Consider the following 20,567-nt stretch of genomic DNA (forward strand, 5'->3'; position numbering starts at 1 on the left):
AGTTTTATTAACATTATGTATGCCTATTTGCAGCCGTTTAGGCGTAATTTCAATTTTTTGAATAAAATATTATTTTTTATAATCAATTGTTTTATTTGAATTTTTATTCAAAAATAGCATTGCAAAAAATATTAGATAACAACAAAACAATAAAAAATAAGCAAATTAAAAAAAATATTTTAATGTAAATGAATTCATTGAAAATATTTTTTTGTTAATTTGCTTATTTTTTATTATTTCGTTGTTATTTACTGTTTATTTGAATAAAAATTCAAATAAAACAATTGTTTGATAAAAAAAAAAAATATATTTTACTCAAAAAATCGAAATTACGCCAAAACGGCTGGGAATAGGCATACACAATGTTAATAAAAGTAGGCTTAGAATTAAATTTTACATTTATATCTAGTGTCACAAATGGTGGTTGCCATTTAAAAAAATGAAGTTTTTGACATTTTTTGATTAGCAACTTTGAAAAATTTCAGTAGGCGTATGAAACATTAAAAAAAATTCACTAATGGCGGAAAAGATCGGCCAGGTCTTTAGGAATTCAACTAAAAAAAAAATCTATTATTTATTTCAGATGATTCAAGAGTTATAAATTTGTTAATGAAGCCCTGCAACCTCGAATTTTGCAAAAAAGATGACATAGGTCAAAAACGATGACAGATAATTGTTGACAAAAAGACGCTCTAAACTCAAAATTTAACGTAGAATCGAAATTTGAAGTCAAAATGAGGCCTTTCCATTTAAAAAAATAAAGATGGCGTCGATTTCCGGTATTTCCGGAAGTGCCACCATTTTGAAAATATTTCATTTGAACTTGGAGTAATCGATTATAGTCAACTGCCAATTTTCATATTAATATGATTTGGGGAAATCAGAAAGTTTCTAATGAACGGGCTACGTGAATCAGCCTGTATATCGCAATATTTTCCGAATATGCAGTAGAAGCGAAGCTATCATCTAGATTCTAGAATAAAGAAAAAGTTGATATCTTTAATAACAAACAAGTTATGGAGCTTTTTCGCAACTCTGGGACACCTGTACAGTGTGATTGGAAAAGGATGACAAGTTGAATTTGGCGCCATAAATTATAGTGCGTTTCATGTTTTGTGTGTGGCAGTTTTGCTTCAGAAGAGCATCGCTGTCAAGATTTATCCATAGGTTTCCGTCAAACCAGAGTCAAATCCATTGTTTTGATTTCGTTTGTCAATTGTCACCAATTTGCAATTCCCCAGTAGATACGCCCATGATCATATCAAGCTTTATTTTTGCTGTCAATACTTGTTACCAACATGACAAATTATTCACTAGGCGCAAATTCAAATTGTCCTCATTCTTTTTCAATCACACTGTATACCTACAAATTGTCGTTTATGAAATAAGGAAAATGTAGTTTATTTAACGAGTTCGTGTGTAAATTGGGCTTTTTTGGCATGAGTGCGTTTTAAACTGGTCCACTCATGCCAAAACAAGCCCAATTTACACACCAACGCGTTGAATACAAGATTTTTTTGTTCGACGAGCCTCTTAATGCCATTACAATCAGAAAAAAAATTCGACAGAATAAAAAAAATTATAGGTTACCATTTGAAAAATAAAAGTTGCCCATTGCCCATAAATGGGTAGATGATATAAAAATTATATGCTCAGGTTTGTAGTGTTTTTTCATTTGGGTCATCAATAGCAAAGTTATTGCGTGGACCGTTTTTTTAAGACAGCCTGTAAATTGTAGAATTTTAGATTTTCATTACTTATACTGTCGCGAGCAAAAAAACTGGTTGTCAAAATCATTCTTTGACACAATGGAAAATGCTCCACTGTAAAACGGTCGTAAATATTATAACCTATCATCATGTTGTGTGACATTAATGGCATTTTTTTCTCATTTTTTTGACATTTTGTTGACATGGGCATAATCAGACAGGGAATTTTTTTAAATTTGTGACAATCTAACCAAATTTTGAAATGACATTGACGACCAGAATTTTTTGCTCGCGACACTGTCAGAATTTGAGAATTTTCTCCTCTGTGTACGGATTTTGATAAATGTCACAACTTGTCAAAACGAAACGTCAAGCTAATTTTTAAGATTTGGAACCTTTAAGGAGCTCGTCGAACAAAAAAAAAAAACGTTGTATTCAACTCGTTCGTGTGTAAATTGGGTTTTTATTGGCATGAGTGGGCCAGTTTACACACGAACTCGTTATAAACTACTATTTTTCGAAATTTCTGTAAACAATAAAAAATTTAGAATTTCATTATGTCAATTATATTGAAGTAATTCTAAAGCTGATTCGTACGGCCTCGTTACGGATTTTCTACTAATGTGAGGATTCAGTACCTAATAAGATTGATTCCGAAATGTGTTGTTTTTGAGTCTAGAACAGTGTACTGTAGATCTCACGATTTTTTTTTCACTTACATTTGTAAGTGGTTTCACTTGGACTTCAATAATCTAACAATATTATTACATCAGAACCTACACAATCGGCGTTGTGGTTAAATGAAAGTTCATTATTTTTCATTCCAATAATTCCACCTCGTTGAAAATCAATTAATTGCCAACAATTTTCACATTGACGACATACGCAAGATTTTTTCAATAAACAGTATTGGAAATAATTAGCAAATGTTTTTCTTTTTGTATTATAAAGTTCATATTTATAACTTTATAATGATTAAAACTATTAAAAGTAAGAAACATTTTTAGTTTTTTCCTCTTTATGGGTGTATTATACCTCTTAAACCACAATTTAGCATATAACTGTTTACTTTCTCTGCCTCTCTTATTATTTTCGCTGGACGATTGTTATAAAAAGAACTAAGCAATGTTTTTAATAATTTTCTTGTGAGTTGGTAATAAAAATTGCTTTTTTATGTGTGTAAAATTATTAAGGAAATAAAATTAATAGCTATTTATGTAACCAGTTAGGAAATGCGTTATTTTGTGTAACGAGTGGAATATTTGCGGGACGAGCGCAGCGAGATCCCGCAAAATCACACGAGTTACACAAAATTGCATTTCCTAACGTGTTACATACAAGATTTTTTCTAATTTTGACAAAAAAAAAGTTTCTTCAAACGTTAAACGAAGTAATGAATTTCATTAATAATAAATTATTATTGTGTTAAAATATCAAGTAGGTAAGTAGACACGGTTATTTTGCTTAAAAACAAAAAATATGACAGTGTCAAATTTGTTTTGTGTATAATTGTACTGAGTTTTACTGGAAACATCCAAAATGTCTTCAGATTCAGATGATATACCAAGTGATGTAGAAGAGGCCGCACAAAGTGCGATATCGTCCGTAATCCCGAATAAGTCAAAAGCCAAATATGATTTAGCTTACGAGAAATTGGAAAAATGGTGTGAAGGAAAAAACATAAAGCACATCAACGAAAAAATTTTGCTGGCGTATTTTGAGGGAAAGAAGACTCTAAAAGCTTCCACACTGTGGACTCTTTATTCCATGCTGCGAAGCGAACTATCTCTAAAGAGGAATATTGATATTAAGAAATATACTAATTTAGTGGCATTTTTAAAGCGGCAGTCAGACGGTTACCACGCTAAAAAGTCCAACGTCTTGTCGAAACAGAATATCGCCAAGTTTTTAATTGAGGCTGATGATAAGACATTTTTAATGGCAAAGGTAAACTCGAATCGCACAATTAACTGTTTACATACTTATTATTACTACCTATCTTTTAAGGTTGCAATGATCGTTGGAAAAGCTGGTGCATGTCGTAAATCTGAGTTAACCTTTCTACATGTCGAAGATATTGTGGACAATCAGTCATATTTTCGAGTTAATATTCCGAATACAAAAACAAAAGTTATACGTGAGTTTGTAATTACAAAGGGAAATATTGACGGAGTAAATTTTCTGGATATAATCAAGAAATACATTAATTTACGTCCACCGAATGTTAAACACAACCGATTTTTTGTTAAATATAATAATGGAAAATGTAGCATTCAACCCGTTGGAATTAACACTATTGGTAATCTACCAAAGATGATTGCCAAACATATTGGATTACCAGATTGTGTCTTATTTACTGGCCACTGCTTCAGAAGAACTTCGGCCACTTGGCTGGCGGACTCTGGAGCTGATATAATGAAAATAAAAAGACATGGGGGCTGGAAGTCCAACTCAGTAGCAGAAGGTTACGTGGAGGATTCATTAGAAAATAAGAAAAAGATTGCCACCGATATCCTTGGGGAAACATCAAATTGCGTTTCTCAGATATCGGCGAATTCTACTACCACTTCCCTTTCATCATCAGGAGTTAACATAAGTAATTGTAAGAATTGCGTTATAAATATTTACAAAAATTAATTAAACACTATAATTTTTCTTGATTTTTTTTTTGTAACTGGTGATACAATAAATTTTTCCTAACCAGTTAGGAAAGATTTTACTTTTCGTAACCAGTTACGAAAAGTGTGACGTTTCCAAACGTCAATTAATTTTGAAAAGTGTCACTTTATATGTCAAAATTAGAAAAATTTATTTATGTAGTTGCTTTGTGATATTATTTTTAGTATTAAGTTCACCAACAATTTTTTGACTTTGTAGCTTTCACAAAAATGAATACTTCATATTATTCTCAAAATATAAACATTTTCATATACTGTTTAAATTGTGAATTACATTTTACTATATGTTATACAAACCAAGTTTAAAAACACACATTTTTAAATAGATCAAATTTACTTCATTACTACAAATACATAGTTATATGCAGGTATGTATAAAATAAACAAAAATAATAACAATAACACTCATTTTTTGAAAAATCGCACATCAATTCCATAAATATTTGCAATAATAATGAAAATATTTAACCATCATATCCTTTGTTTCCTGTCGAGTTAGAATTGAATTGATCCTGTTTTGTTTCATTTACATTTTATTGTTGGATTTATTTCAATTTCTTTCTATCCTATGTATATTTAAAGTTTAGTCAAATTCCAGTTAGGTTTTGTGGACAAAAATACCCACACTTTTGACGGCTTAAATTTGTCAAAATACACAAATTGGAATTCCCAAATAAAAATGTGCGAAATATGTCTATATTCAGAATCTTTGATCTATTTAAAACGAACTGATAAAGTTTATTATTTTGTATTTATTTAACTAAAGCTCGAACAGCTTTGAATAAATACACATTTCCAAGTAAGTATATTTTTATATATTTTCAGAGAATATATAATTTACTAACAAGCAACACTACAATGTTTTTAAATAAAGATATGTAAAGTGATTTTTTGTAAAAAATCTTTGAAATTAAATAATTTGATGAGATTTAAAAATTGCTTTAAAATATAAACGCTGAATAGGATAGAACATGCTGCAGAACACATTTTATTTAAGTTAAAGTTAACAATCTAGAATCAGGTTTATTTATACATTTGTACACCTAAGCGTCCGTGAGATGAGGCAGACGGTACAAACTCAAAGAAGTTCGAAAGATCACAAGGATGGTAGACGAGAGAATTAAAAGGAAAAACTGTCTGTTGTAAAATATGCGGATGTAATTATAAAGAAAATCGCACGACACTTAAAAATAGCCAATAGAAAAACAGAATTCGGTGTCGTTTCTATAACAATATTGAGATTTCCTGGAAATTTTTTGCACCTAGCTAACCCAACATGAAATTAATAAGTGGAAATTTTTTCAACCAATCAAAATCATTTATTTTGTTGTTGTCTTGGTTATGGCTCGTGAACTAATTTTTCTATTGGTCTTTAATGAATAATGAGTGTCGTACGATTTAAAAATTTATAATTTAAGAAGCATAATGTCCGTGTCGTTGCGATTTTCTTACCGAATATGCCCTCGTGCATTTCCAAAACGTAATTAGCCCTCGTGTTCCACTCGGGCTAATTAATACGTTTTAGAAATGCATTCGAAAAAATTTCCGGAAATAATCAATGCACTAGGGATATTATAAGTGAAAATATTACGTACTGTTTAAGGAAAGACTCGTGGTTGAGAATGAACTTGGTCATTCTTGGTCTCTGTTTGTAATACATAGTTTGTATTGTAACATACTTTGCAAGTATGTACTCATTTTTAAAGTATATTACCCAGCTTTGAAACAAAAACTTAATGTTACGCTATTGCTGCAAAAAAACTTAAAATAAAAGTAAATTATTTGTTTGTACTTACAACACATCATATGCATAAAATTTGGTCAAATTTAGTGGTAACACTTTAATGAATATTGGCAAATTTGTTAATTATTTTTTTGTTCGACACTGTCAGAATTTGAGAATTTTCTCCTATGTGAACGGATTTTGATAAATGTCACAACTTGTCAAAACGAAACGTCAAGCTAATTTTAAAGATTTTAAGCGATTTGGATACTTTAATGGGCTCGTCGAATAAAAAACCGTTGTATTCAACTCGTTCGTGTGTAAATTGGGCCTTTTTTGGCACTCGTGGGCCTTTAAAACGCTCGTTTCACTCGCGTTTTAAAATGGCCCACGCGTGCCAAAAAAGGCCCAATTTACACACAAACTCGTCAAATAAAGTACTATTAATGTTAAAACAGTGATTACGTTTATTAGGTAGGTATACATAATGAAAAATCAGGTTCTACATATATTATTTAGGCCCGGTTTATTCACCTTCAAGTAAATTTACTTGAACGGTAATTACCATGGATCTACCAATAGCAGATTCTAAATCATAGCAACTATTGGCCAGATAAATTTACTTGAAGGTGAATAAACCGGGCCTTAACGTTATATAGCTATTAAGACAAGTGTTTTATAGACGAATTAAAAATCGAGATCGTAGTTTAAATCAGAGCGACTGCAGGGAGCGAGGATTTAATAGATCGAGATTTTTAAACTATAAAACACGCGTTGTCTTCAAGATTTTTTCTAACACTAACATCTTATCAGAAATTTTAATAAATTCAGAAATTATTCGAGGCGCGTCACAATACACAAAATGCGGAGGTTGTCGTAGGTACTATGGTAATAATATCAACAAATTTGGAAAAAATCAATTTTCATCGTTGAAATGTGCCAAAACGTTCCAGAAGAAATAAGAAAAAAAGCGGCAATTTGTTACCAATGAAGTCTAAAAGTGCATACGAAAAGGTGTATGTTTCGTTTCAAGGCCGGAACAATAAAAAAAGCATTACGGAGGTAACGGAAGATGTCATTTTGGCTTTTCTTGATATGGGGTAAGCGTGTAGAACTTCATTAAAAGTTAATGCACACTACGGCAAGAATCATTTGAAGAAAATGTAAAGATTGCCATTTTCGATGGCCGGGCACTTGCATTGGATGAAACAGCAGAAGTTAAAGAAGAAGATGTTAGGAACAAGAGCACGAAGCTAATATGGCAGTTCCAATTCAATAACTGTACTTTTCACTTTTGTGACAATTACTGTAAAAATGATGAATAAAATGTTACTTGAATGATGTGTGTGAGCGTATTTTATGGGAAACATAAGGTGTGAGCTCAAATGCACCATGGAAACAGTATAAGATATTAGTGTTAGAAAAAATCTATAAAGTTATAATGTATAATACATTTAGAGGGACGGTTGTACAAAGTGATGTCAAGTCGTTGTTAAAGTTAACATAATAGGCGCTTTCCTTTTGCACCAAAACTCACATATTTTTGCTCAGATCAGTGTGGTTCACTTAAGGCGGCTGTACACGTATCAAGTAGCTAAAGCAAGTGACTAAATCAAGTAACTAAATTTTGTTACTTGCATGGTGTAAACAACTTGTTTAGTCAAATTTGCTAAATCAAGTACAGAGTGATCAACAAGGACTGAAGCTGTTGGCAACAATGACAACATGATGAAAATTTCAGTGAAGTTGGTAGCATTACATTTTCAGTTGTCAATTTTGACGGGCAAATTTAAACTTCAAAATCAAGTGTCATTTTTGTATCAATTTATTAATGAAAATGGTTTTTACACTACAGCAAGACATTTTTATTGGTATGGCGTACTTTCGGACTGGAAATTTTGATGCTGCTGACGGTTGGCAGTATTCCACGGAGCACGGACGATACATTGCACCAATTTCAACAAATGTTCCCCGAGCCAGTTGGTACTTTGGGCGGCGCGGTAGCTTAGTCGCGTTTAGGCAGCATTGCACGAGATTGGTGCAACGTTACCTACAAACAGGTGATGTGAAAAAGGCAAAACCTACTGGCAGAAGATGTAGTTGAGAATGTTCGAGGTAGAATGGAACAAAACCCTCGAAAGTCAGTGCGAAAGCTTTCACTCCAAACAGGCGTGATTCTTATGTAAAACACACGCATCCAAAGTTCTTTGTTGGGCACGTTTAATGCAGGGCCTAATAATCCTTACCATTAAAAATCACGTCATTCCTTTTCCTTACTTTACAGGCTTGTCATATGGAAGTTGCCTAACCATTTTAAAGAAGAAATTAAAGTTCCAACCTTACAAATTTTCCCGGATCTAATCCCTGCATCCCGCAGACTTTCAACTCGAAAATAATAACGCATAAAACATGTTTCTGTTTCTCAGGAGGGGCATGCGGGCACGGCCTGTCGCTTTTATAAATATCGAAACAGTGGGCCATTATTAAGTACCGCTAATTACATTTTATACTGTTTTTGGTCGTTTTGTACGTATCGTGTTTTAAAACTACCAACTCGTAACATAACCTAAATTTTTTGACATTCACAACTTGCAGCGGGTGCCAACACTGACGCACAAAAAAATTTCATATTTTGGGAATATTTTGCTGTCATTTGCTGCCAACAGCTTCAGTCCTTGTTGATCACGCTGTACTTGCGCAAGTACTAAATCAAGTTGTTTACACCATACAAGTAACTAAATTTAGTTACTTGATTTAGTCACTTGCTTTAGCTACTTGATATGTGTACAGCCGGCAGCCGCCTTTATGTAAGTACGCGTTCCTTTTGCTTTTGGCTCAGACAAATAAAGTGAGATTTTTACTTCCCCCGTTCCCGATGCTGCACCACCTCGACAGCAGATGCAGAACTGAGAATTAACTCACTTTGTGACATCGGTGGTGGGGGAAAAATATTGGGAAAAAGTAAAGCGAGCCATCGCGTAGTTTTAGGTTATGTTTTGTATAAAGTGTTTGGCACAAATATAATTATAAAAAAATAGCAAGATATACAAGCTGCAGAGAACAAAAAATGGGTGGATCATCACTTATTTTATACCATAGTTTTATAATCCACAGATATTTTTCTCTAGTGAGATTAGTGAGAATGGGGAAGCAGAAACATTAATCTTTTATTAATCTTTTCTGGACAATGTCATTTTGAAAAAATTTTGGGTTTTTTAGGTTAGATCGTTGTAATTAGACCACGTGACATTCTGACATTCGACATTTGAGCTTAGCGTTCCGCGCCCGCGTTCCTTTTAACCGGTTTCACTCACAAAAGTCAAACTGATCTGAGCGACTCAGATCAGGTCAGGTCAGGTCAGGTGAGCGACTGAGATAAGTTCATGCCAGCTCACTGCGTTTGCAAAAGGAAAGCTACTAATGTTAAGCTACTAAGCTTTATACAACCGGGCCTTAAACTACTAATTGCATAACAATACCACTAAAACTTTGACCATTTGTTTGTTTATTGCGGTCAAATGTCTTTTAATTTTGCTGCCATCGTTGTCTACGTTCTTCGCTTCTTTAAAATTTCCAAAAAAAAAAAGTTAAGAAAAAATATCTTGTTCAATGCAATAGTTTTGTCTATCTTTTATTAAGGAACAATTTAATAAATTGTTTGTAAAGCAGGTGCTGCAACATAAAAGTGCACGAAAAAGTTCGGCGTGATAGAATTAATAATTGGAACTACACATAAGGTTGCCATTGAGTTTGTTTAATTAACAACTCTGAGCAAAAATAAAACTAATTTGATGATGAAAATGTTTGGCATTTTACCTAAATCACTGAACCTGATACTTTAATTATTGCTCATATTCTTTACAAGAAATCAATCGACTTATCTGCATAAAATTATCTTTCTTGCAAATTCACACATATAAAAGGTTTCTTTTATTCTTTTTTTTTTCTATTTTTGTATTTGTTTTGGAAAGTAAATGTTATAAGCAATGACGCACGACATGATAAGTGATCAGTCTCGAGAGGAAACACGTCTATGTTGCTCGGCAACTGCGTTATACATCTTTAAGTAAGCATAATGTTATGTTCATACGACATGACTGCAAACTAAATATTCACCAAAAGAGCAAACTCAACATCAGAACAAAGGAAACCATAACAACAGTGGAATGATTATATTTTTAATAAAATATAATAATGTCTTTTTGGTGTTCTACTCAGTTTAAAGTGTGATACTAATGCAAACATGTAGATTTCAATTCTAAAATTCATGATAATGAATTAATGATATACCTTCATTAAGTAAACAAATAAAATATAATAAGTATCTTGAAATAATGAAACAAAAATAAATGAAGGCAAAGTTTAGTTTGTAGATACTCCTTAACCTGCCAATAAAAGGAAAAGCAAACAAGCAAGATTTTAGTATGAAGTATGCCAGTTAATTATAAAAATTATATTGTTATATAACTTTTAAATAAAATTTAACAGTTAGATAAGTATGAAATAGAAAAATATTGACCATAAAAAAAGTAACGATGAAAAATAGGATAACAATCGGTCAATCACTGTTGCTATATAAATGAAGTATGAACCTCCTACTTACCTGCGAGTATACCGATTGATGAAATTCTATTTTCTTTCTTTGTATTGTCTTGTTTATAGCAATAATTTGGTATAATGGCAATATGTGTAATAACTAATAATAAATTAACTTTACCAGACTTATCATACATGTTCTATGTAGACTCCACTCGCTTCGGGAAGGGACATTAGGTGGGGATGTGCAGCAACGCTATTTCGTTCGACCGTTCTGTGATTTGACCGGGTCTATTTATTAGCAAATAAGAGTGGTTGCTATTGGTTGGATATTTGGACCGCGCAAGATTCCCCCACCAAATGTCCCTTCAGCTGCGAACAGAACTCTAAGTTTAGGTACTTAAAAAAAAATAACTACTTCAGTTAAGCGCATACGTCGCTACTAAAATGTTTTGAGTTTTGACAAAGGTATTAATTTCTGTAAGGAAACGGAAGTTTGGCGATGGAGTTGAAAAACTGTGTCCGATAGGTAAAATTCTGATTTTCCTATGCTCAAAACGAAAAGAAAAGCAGTTTTCCGCATGGTGGATGTGGGTCTGTCAGTCTGTTTTTTTCTTTTTTTTTCACAAAACTTTTGCAAAAATGCTCCGATTTGACCATTTTTTTGGTACAATATACATAAGTGAGTCTTTGTGAAACTAAAAGTAGTGTCACAAAGGAACTTTTTGTGAAACTGTTTTTTTTTTTTTAATCCGGCGTCCGGCATCTCTAGCGAGCTCCTGTTAACAATTAAAACATTTGATATGAATTTCACAAAAATGCTGCAATAACTCGTGCCACACAAAAGTCCCTTGATTATTTCATAATTTTTTTGAGTTTTTATCAAATTAATGTGACCAAAGTAGAAAAAATTATATATTACACTCGTTTTATAAGGAGAGCGTTTTTAAATTCATCGATGGATCAATCGGTGGAATCAGTTTTCTACCAAAACGTTGTTATATTACTGTTAGATTTATGTTGAGCTTAAGAAAACACGTTTCTTTATTCACCAAAAATTTCATGTTGGGCTCAACCAAAATTCACCTTTCCCATCTACAATGGGAGTTGGTTGTTTGGTGGACGAATAGTGGGGGAAATGTCAAAATAGTTTGTCGAAGTCAAACTGTCAATGTCAAAGCAAAGCGAGGGAAAAACTGGAAAAGTGCAACATTATTCACGTATCCTCTAATTTTTTCATGAGTCTTTCTTCTGTTTAAAATAATTTCTTCATCAGAGCAAGTTAATAAATCATCATCTGATGAATCTTCCAAAGGCATTGTAATCCGTTTTACCAATATTATGGTCCCAGAAGACTAATGTCGCACATATTTATTCATATAATAATAATAATCGCCGAAAATGAAAAAATGTTTAGGTTATGTTTACACTTCAGGTGTCATGACATCAACACCAGTCAGCACAGTCATCAGTTTTCCACCAAATCCGTTTCCCTATTCATCACATTTTTGCACAACATAAATGTTCAACACAAAAAAAACTTATGATTGACAGTCCACCAATGTTGAAATTCACCGCAAAAAGTTGATGAATTTAAAAACGCTACCAAGCACTGTGATACTCGTTCTGTTGGAGCACTCCTCACTGCGTTCATCGTGCCACAACCAACTCGTGTCACAATCAAGCGTCTCATAAAACTAGTATAGTAATATACAGGGTGATCAACAATGACTGAGTCTGTTAGCAATGAAATAATTGAAAAGTACTGGTGTTTTTTGTCTCGTAATTCGCACTGACTGAATTTTTTAACTTGAGACGACATTTAAAACATTTTTGGTTATGTCGGTTATGTTTATGCTATTACAAAAATGAACCTTTGATGGTAAATTTCAAATTTGCCAAATTTCATTGTTACCAACAGACTCAGTCATTCTTGATCACACCGTACTATTGTCTTACTAAGGACTCCACAAACATACGAGTATTAAACGCATTTTTTTGCAATTTCTTTCGTTTACAATAACTTCTGCAAAAATACACCGATATTAATATGTTCATTGTGGAAAATATCTATTTTAGTAAGGACAAGACCTGTTAATTTTGATCCAAGTTGGATTAGTTGTTTTGAAAATATGGGCAATTTTGCACATATTGGGTGTCTAAAATAATAAAAATCTAATCAAGAATACGGTGTTACAAATTCTGTTTATTTCCCCTGTGTTGTAGCTTATGAATCCTCGTAGTTGTAATGGTGATTATTTAATTGTAGTGGTGAGAAAGGCCGTTCCACCACAACACTGGTCCTATACATAGTATTGAGTGATTCAAAATTATTGGATAAGTATGGCATCTAACAGGTGTTCAGTTGAAACGTTCATCGAATTGGTTTTGACTTTATTTTTTAAAAGCCAACAACATCGTAAATTAAGTTGGTTAGACAAAGATAGCGACAAGGATCAAAGCCAATTCGATGAACTTTTCAATTGAACACGTGTTATGTACAAAAATTTATGTGGTAACTCTGTGGGTACGCACACACAGTTGCCACATAAATTTTCGTACCTAGTTGCCATATTTATCCACAATAATTTTGAATCACCCAATAGGTAGCTTGATTTTTAATACTCATAAGAACGACAATATACCGGGTGTAGAATTGGTTTACAAGACATAGGATTTTACATGTAAAAATAAGAAGATCCAATTATTGGCTCCCCTAATAATTTTATGCAAAATGGTTAAAATGAAAGTTAGAGAGAATTAAAAGTACTGTCTAATTCCACTCTTTTTTTTTCTAACATCTTGTGGTACTGAAAGAAAAGCAAGAAATAAGTAAGACAAAAATACTAAAAAGCAGTACTAAGAATGAAATTTGACTTCTAAATTTATTTGTTGGGTGGTTTCACTATTATTTAAGTTTCTTTTGATTTGCCCTTCAAATGAACTCGTACAGGACTACAGGACGAATGAAAAGGTATCTTCCATTAAATGTTCAAACTTCTCTACAATTCTTCGAATTGTTTCTATGGCTGAAATTGGTGGGTCTGGGAAGCCTGAAGCAAATATTGCTTGGAAGTTTCTTAAAGAAGATCCTCCATAATATCATTTAAAGAAAGAAATAAAATTTCATGCCTAGTAGTACTTTTTAGTATTTTTGTGTTAACTCTTTTCTTGCCTTTCTTTCAGTACCACAAGATGTTAGAATAAAACTAAGATTGAAATTAGACAGTAATGTTAATTCTCTCTAACTTTCGTTTTAACTATTTTGCGATAAAATTGTTAGGGGAGCCAATAATTGAAACTCTTTATTTTTACATGTAAAATCCTATGTCTCGTAAACCAATTCTACACCCGGTATATAATGTTTTCTATTTCAATGAGCATTTTGTGACACTTAAAACAGTTTCACAATGATCAGTTTTATATCATCGTTTCTAGTGATTATTGAGTAATGAATATGAAGTTGGTGTTGATAGTAAACATCAGTGTTGTATGTGATGTCATTTGAATTGTGGGATCGAAATAAACTATTGAGGGGGTAGATTTATTAATGTAACAACTTTTGGGAGACAATGCGAAACATAATTTTCAATGAAATGACATTGCTTCATCAATACCAACCCAATTCCATTAAAATAAGGGTCACTAGATAATTATTTTATATTTTTTAAATTAAATTAATGAAGCCGAAATAAAAAAAAAACATGTTACACTCGTTTCACAAGACATTTTGTCGAACTCGTTCCTTTAGAGCATTCCTCGCTGCACTAGTCGTGCCCTAAACCCTCTCTTTCGACAATAGACTGTCTTGTGCAACTCGTACTATCGCGGCCAAAATACTTTGGTCGTCACTTTTTGACACTTCAAATGTAAATCAAGTATTAACGTCAATAAACATGACAATTTCAAATTATTCATGTCAAAAATATGGCACATTTAGTTTTTGATAAATATAGAATCGTCTTACTTGCTTCTAAAGGGTTGTCTAAACCGCGACCATGTTGATGTTTTCCTTTTGAGCCCTGCCCCCGTAGCTGGTATTTACCCCCCTCGTATGAAACTGACAGATGAAAATAATTTTGACAACAGTAAAAAATAAAGTTAACCATTATAAAGCTTGCTTTACAATTGAATATCATTTATGTCACATTGACGACCAAAGTATTTTGTCCGCGATAGTACTATAACAATATATTACGGCATGATCAAGAATGACTGAATCTGTTGGTAACAACGAAATTTGGCAAATTTAAAATTTACCACCAAAGGTTCATTTTTGTAATAGCATAAACATAACCGACATAACCAAAAATGTTCTTAATTTCGTGTCAAGTTAAAACATCCGGTCAGTGCCAATTACGAGACAAAAAACACCAATATTTTTCAATTGTTTCATTGCCAACAGACTCAGTCATTGTTGATCACGCTGTTTTAGTTATAAAGTAGTAACACCGTGAGATCATTTAAATTTATAATCAGAGTAGGCTATCATTTTTAAATTAGATTGGCAACATTGACTGTTGACTGTTTCATTTAAATTGTCAAAGTGACGCTTCAAAATATTTACTTTAGAACATAAAATGTTTCTTACGGGGAGTTATTTTTAGAACGCTGAACGGCAGGAAAATGATGAAAGGAAGTACATATTCCATAATATAAACTTGCCTTGAAGTTTTTCAAAATGCATTTTCCAATTTTCCGGTTAAATACCTAAAAACGCTGTAACTGTTTAGATTTTAGATTTTGGAAAAGGCATTTGAAAATATGAAACGGCTAGTCAACAGTTGCATCGAAGCCGGGGGAGATCCACGATGAATGTGGATAAGGCAAGGAAGTTAACTTCCGAGGGACATGACATCTGGTAACATTGTTGATAGTAACTACACAACAAATAAAATTCCCTAACAGACCTGTTACACATTGCTAAATTTTAGGAAAAATCAACAGGTGGTGTTTCAATAGAAATGGCAGAGCCTATATTTTCTCATTATTTTCTAACATGAGTTGACATTGCCGAGTTGTTCATTTTGATTCGAATTTCGATGAATTTACTGAATGAATTTTATATTATACAGGGTTATTATTTATTTTAGGGTTACCGCTCCATATAAAAAAAACATCAAAATGATGTGAATAAGTGAATACACCCGTTCACACACAGGAGTAAAATTGGGTGCAAAACAACTCAACTTTTTGGATTCAATCGTTAATTTAAAAAAAAAAAAATCTCATCACCGCACTTTTCACCTAAAAAATGACAGTGACAGCGACAAAAATTGACAGTTCACATGAACGCGGCAAAAATTTCATAATATGGGCACGGCCTGCTTCGACTACAATAATTTATAATAACAATGGGCCGTATGATTTCCCTTTCATTAAAGTTAAAGAACGTCGTTAAATTGTTTTGTCTCTGTCTAATATAGTGCTTGGCATATACTCTCACTTTGTCTAATCAATTATTTAGCTAATGAACGGCTTAATGAATGGGAAATCATACGACCCCCTGTATTTTTTATATCTATGTTATATTTTATATTATATCACGGATTAGCTGTTTCAGTCTTACGTTTTACACGAGTGGTGCGTTCAATCGACTCTTCAACGCCTACTACGAGGCTGAAATTTAAAAAAAAAACACCGATATTATATTTAGAATGCACGATGAGTCCTGACGAGGTAAAGAATTGCTAAATCTGTAGTTAGATAATTGATTTATATGACACACTTATTTTGACAGTGATTTGCTTTGACGTTTCAGGAACTCGAAAATGTCAAAATTTTAAATTTCTCATCATAAGCCGTTTTACAATCAACCGAACCGGTTACACATTGCTATACTATAAATTAAATAATGTAAGGAGTCCCATGTCAAACGAGACAGTGGCGCTTTAATTCCATTAAAAATAAAAAATTTGGGCTAATAAAAGTTTCCATTTTCAACAGAAATGAAAAGTGGATGTCAAATAAAATATTTTTTACTATTCCATTCACCTGTCATTTGTTAAAAATGGACCAATGAAAACACAATTTTACGCATTTGTTACCATGGTTTCAAAAAATTGGACCGAATATTCCCACTCGTGGAAATTGTATCGGTAATACCACTAGTGATCCCAGCGATAATTTTTAACAAATGAATGCAGCCTTGAGAATTGCTTCCAAATGGACTCACGTGTCTTTTTTGTGTTGTTGGAAACATTTTCTTCGATTTCTGCGTTAATTTCTTCTTCCGATTTGCTGCCAAATTGCCAAAGTTGGTTCATGGAATAGTCCTCCGAATACAACTCGTAGTCCAAATTATGTAGACTATTTTTCAAACTGGTTTCACTCATTCAATTGGGCTTGGGAATCTCACTCGTGCTGACGCACTCGTGCATTCATTCCCAAGCACAATTGATAACTCGTGACCAGTTTGAAAAATAATCGACATAATTTGGACTACTGGTATTATAAATGAATGTTCCTATATGCCATTCACGATGTTTTGGCATAAGGGGAGGCTATGATTTCATTTTTTAAAGTTGGATACATGTTTGATTTCTGTCATCTCTGCTGTCACTAAAGTGCCTGACATGCGGACCTATCAAAATGAACGTAACATGTTGCCGAATTTACCGTAATCATAATTAAGCGACATTAAAACGTATTGATGGTGTTTATATTAGACTGCAGAACATATTTTCAGTAAGTTACAGTGAAGTCAAGTTCTTTTTATGTATAAATTGAATCCTAGGTGAGTACGAGATAAATATGTAGCACGGATAGTGAAGGAAGAAACAACGACCCAATTGAAATGGCACAGGGGTTTTGTAAGACCTATTATAACTTCGCCATAGAGTTGTAATGAGTGGCTTGAGTCTATTTTGAAATGTACTCCTGAAATTTGCCAACATTTTTGTAGATATTGTAAAGAACTTATTTTGGAAAATTGGACAAAATTAATGGGAAATCTTTCATTTGAAAACGTTCTTCCTTTAATAATAATTTCATTAGGAGAATCTGACTCGGAATTTGATTGGGATTTTCATGCAGGTAATGATGATTCAGAATTTTCTAATGAATTATGGAAGTTGAATAGTTTTGTTCTTTTTTGTCATGGACGATGGGTGTGTAAATATTTTGCAGAAAGACTCGAATAACGTAAGGCTTAATAAGTAGGTACAAGATTTTATACAATCTAGTTCTAGGAACGTTTTGGTTAACATGAAAAATTCATTGAGAAGTTACTAATTGGTTGGTTAAGATACTGTATAAATGGGTTATCTAAGTGGTGCATAAATTGACAGGAGTCACTTTGTCTTTCGGTCCCGGCCCTTACTATTCTGTAGTTTGTTCAAGTCAGTTTCCTGTTTTGTTAAATTGGATTAAAAATATGTGAGTATTGTTCTATTGCAAACTAGTAAAACTGACAACAATGCACTAGACAATGACGCAGTTTATAACCTCAAACTTAGAAAAACATAACCTAATTCAACAGACAGCTTTACTGCCAACTTAAATGCACTTTTTCCATGGCCTCCCCTTATGCCAAAACATCGTGAATGGCATATACTTTAATTTTTTTAAGTCGTTACCATAAATGTCCATTAGTTCATATTTTTGGCGTGGGACTTCTTACCTTATTTAGAGAATAAATTTTAGGAAAAATCAACAGGTGGTGTTTCAATGGAAATGGCAGAGCCTATATGAATGCCTCTGAAATTCGAACTTGAATATTTCTGAAAACAAATGTGCAAGGTTTATTAATACTGTCAGTGATACTCCATGGTTACTAAAATAAAATAAAAATATATACTTTTTTTTTTGTCACCACGGAGTACCTATGACTGAAAAAAATATATATTTTTTTTATTTTAGTAACCATGGAGTATTACTGACAGCAGTGCCAAAGTCAATCTATACAATGTATACTCTTAATGAATGTGTTTGATTTTGGGTGAATGTGATGTGGGTGATGTGATGTAGGCGAATGGTGAATGGTTACTAAAATATTTTTTTTTATACAGCGTGAATTCGAAATACGTCACAATCTTAAAACCCCAGGATCTTCAGGCTATAAATCCGCATAAGGGCAGAAAAGCCATGCATATTTCAAGCACAAAAGTTGAGTACACCACTGATATCACGTTAGGACGAATAGTAAGATTTAAAAAGTTATCGAAGCGAAACGCAAAAAGGTGCAAAACGTCTTGTTACGTGGGTGCTAGTAACCTTACTAGTACCGCGTGCAGATTAGTTGCTTTCAATGCGACCTTCCGCTATTGTTTGCTTCGAATTTTGCGTCTCAGTGTGCCATTAACATTATCATGGAATGTTATATGGTACTTTATTGCGGAAGTGCAGATGGTGTTGCCTTAAGGGCACAGGTTTTGTATATCGCGAACAGTTTCCGGCGAGTCGTTTCCGCTTTTTCCTGAAACCCGTATCGAAAACAGCTCCTTTTCGTAACCCATTTGAGTGTTATACTGACCGTGTTAAAGGTGCAAAATAGAAAAAGGTGTTTTTCGGCTATTTCATTCATTGCAAGGTTTTGTCACTATCTGTTTTTAATTCGTTTTTGCGGATTATTCATATTTCGATTTATTAGAACTTTCAGAGGCAATTCGTTCGGGATGGAATTAAGTTAAATTGGATTTTATGAATTTAAAATGTTTAACCACATTTTCGGTTTATTAAATTAATTGTTGAAGTGAAGATTTTATTAATGACTTTAAATCCCAGTGAAAATACTCATTTATTTCACTTATTAATAAAATAATGACAATTATTAAAAATCATTTGGAAGGGCGTTATCGAGTCAAAAGTTGGGTTATATTCAATAAATAGTCTTGGACAATTTAAGAGATTGATTACCTGCATTTCAGAGGTTTCATTGAGCGTTTCCCGTAACGGGTACACAGTCGCTTTTTGAGCTGTTGCATTGTATAACGCTGTTTACTGTTGGTTTTTGTTTGGGTGTACAACCTGTTAACCAACATACCAAATAATAATAATAATAATAATAAAGCCCAGTTCACACATATTTGACAGTTAAATGTCAGTTGTGGCCTAGATTCCGTGTCCGGAATAGAATAGAATAATCCAAAATCCAAAATAAAAAAAAATTTAGTACGAACTAAGCTCGTGTATTTCTAAATTTTGACGTTGATAGTGGAATCTTTAGAATCTATCCCATTTCATCAAAAATAAAACGTATTGATTTTTAAAAAAATATTTTTAGCACTCAGTGACACTTCTAGATGACGTACCTTTAAGGAAATGCGGAACCTACTTCTAAGACACTTGTATTTTGACATCCAATATTTAGTGTCGCATCTGGAGAATTCTACTAAAAATGATTAAAAAAATCACCTTTGAACATATAGAAGCTATGTATGGTCCCCCACATCATCAAATATTCAAATTTTATTATACATATTAAAAAGTCTTACTGACTACCGCTACGCGTCGTGCTCTTAGACTCGTCGCGCGTGCTTTAAAGGCTCCCTTATAAACCCGCATCATAATATACTATTTTCGAATATAACAACATATTCCTATCTTTGATAATACAAAAATTTGAAAATAAATTCGTTCAAAAATGTGTAATTCCCATCCAGATTAGAACATGTGCTTTGAACCTACCACATAAGTGATATGGTTGTTACCATGGAGAATATGTTACACGTTGCACAGTCTCCTACTTTATTTCATCTTAGTTAGTAGGGATGTTAAATGTTAATTGGCTGATTGTATTGTAAAGCTTACCAGGGCGAATCATACCATTAGGTTATGAGGTAAATGGTATTGTTTATCACAATGAATGAGTTATATTTTTAGACTATCGATAATATTACACAAATTTTCCCACTAGGTATAGCGTATAGTCCATCCGAAAAATATTTATAAAAATGTGTTATATTGTGTTTTATTCCTAAC

General features: G+C 32.8%; 2 protein-coding genes and 1 long non-coding RNA gene across 5 annotated transcripts in view; 2 read left to right on the forward strand and 1 right to left on the reverse strand.

The window, feature by feature from the left end:
- Alk (Anaplastic lymphoma kinase) overlaps positions 1 to 20,567 on the reverse strand; it is a 50,991-nt gene that overhangs the window by 27,658 nt on the left and 2,766 nt on the right. The window lies entirely within an intron of this gene.
- Positions 2,915 to 4,518, forward strand: LOC138141615 (uncharacterized). Its single transcript, XM_069062348.1, has 2 exons — positions 2,915 to 3,656; positions 3,717 to 4,518. Exons 1-2 carry the CDS (start codon positions 3,249 to 3,251, stop codon positions 4,344 to 4,346), a joined length of 1,038 nt encoding a protein of 345 aa, XP_068918449.1. The 5' UTR covers positions 2,915 to 3,248; the 3' UTR covers positions 4,347 to 4,518.
- Positions 17,114 to 18,212, forward strand: LOC138135002 (uncharacterized). 2 transcript variants are annotated; one of them, XR_011160855.1, is made up of 3 exons: positions 17,114 to 17,333; positions 17,383 to 17,489; positions 17,551 to 18,212. It is a non-coding gene; the product is annotated as an uncharacterized lncRNA (long non-coding RNA). The 2 variants fall into 2 exon arrangements; XR_011160854.1 differs by having other exon boundaries at positions 17,383 to 18,212.

This window comes from Tenebrio molitor, chromosome 1, assembly GCF_963966145.1.
Source record: "Tenebrio molitor chromosome 1, icTenMoli1.1, whole genome shotgun sequence".
NCBI lineage: Eukaryota > Metazoa > Arthropoda > Insecta > Coleoptera > Tenebrionidae > Tenebrio > Tenebrio molitor.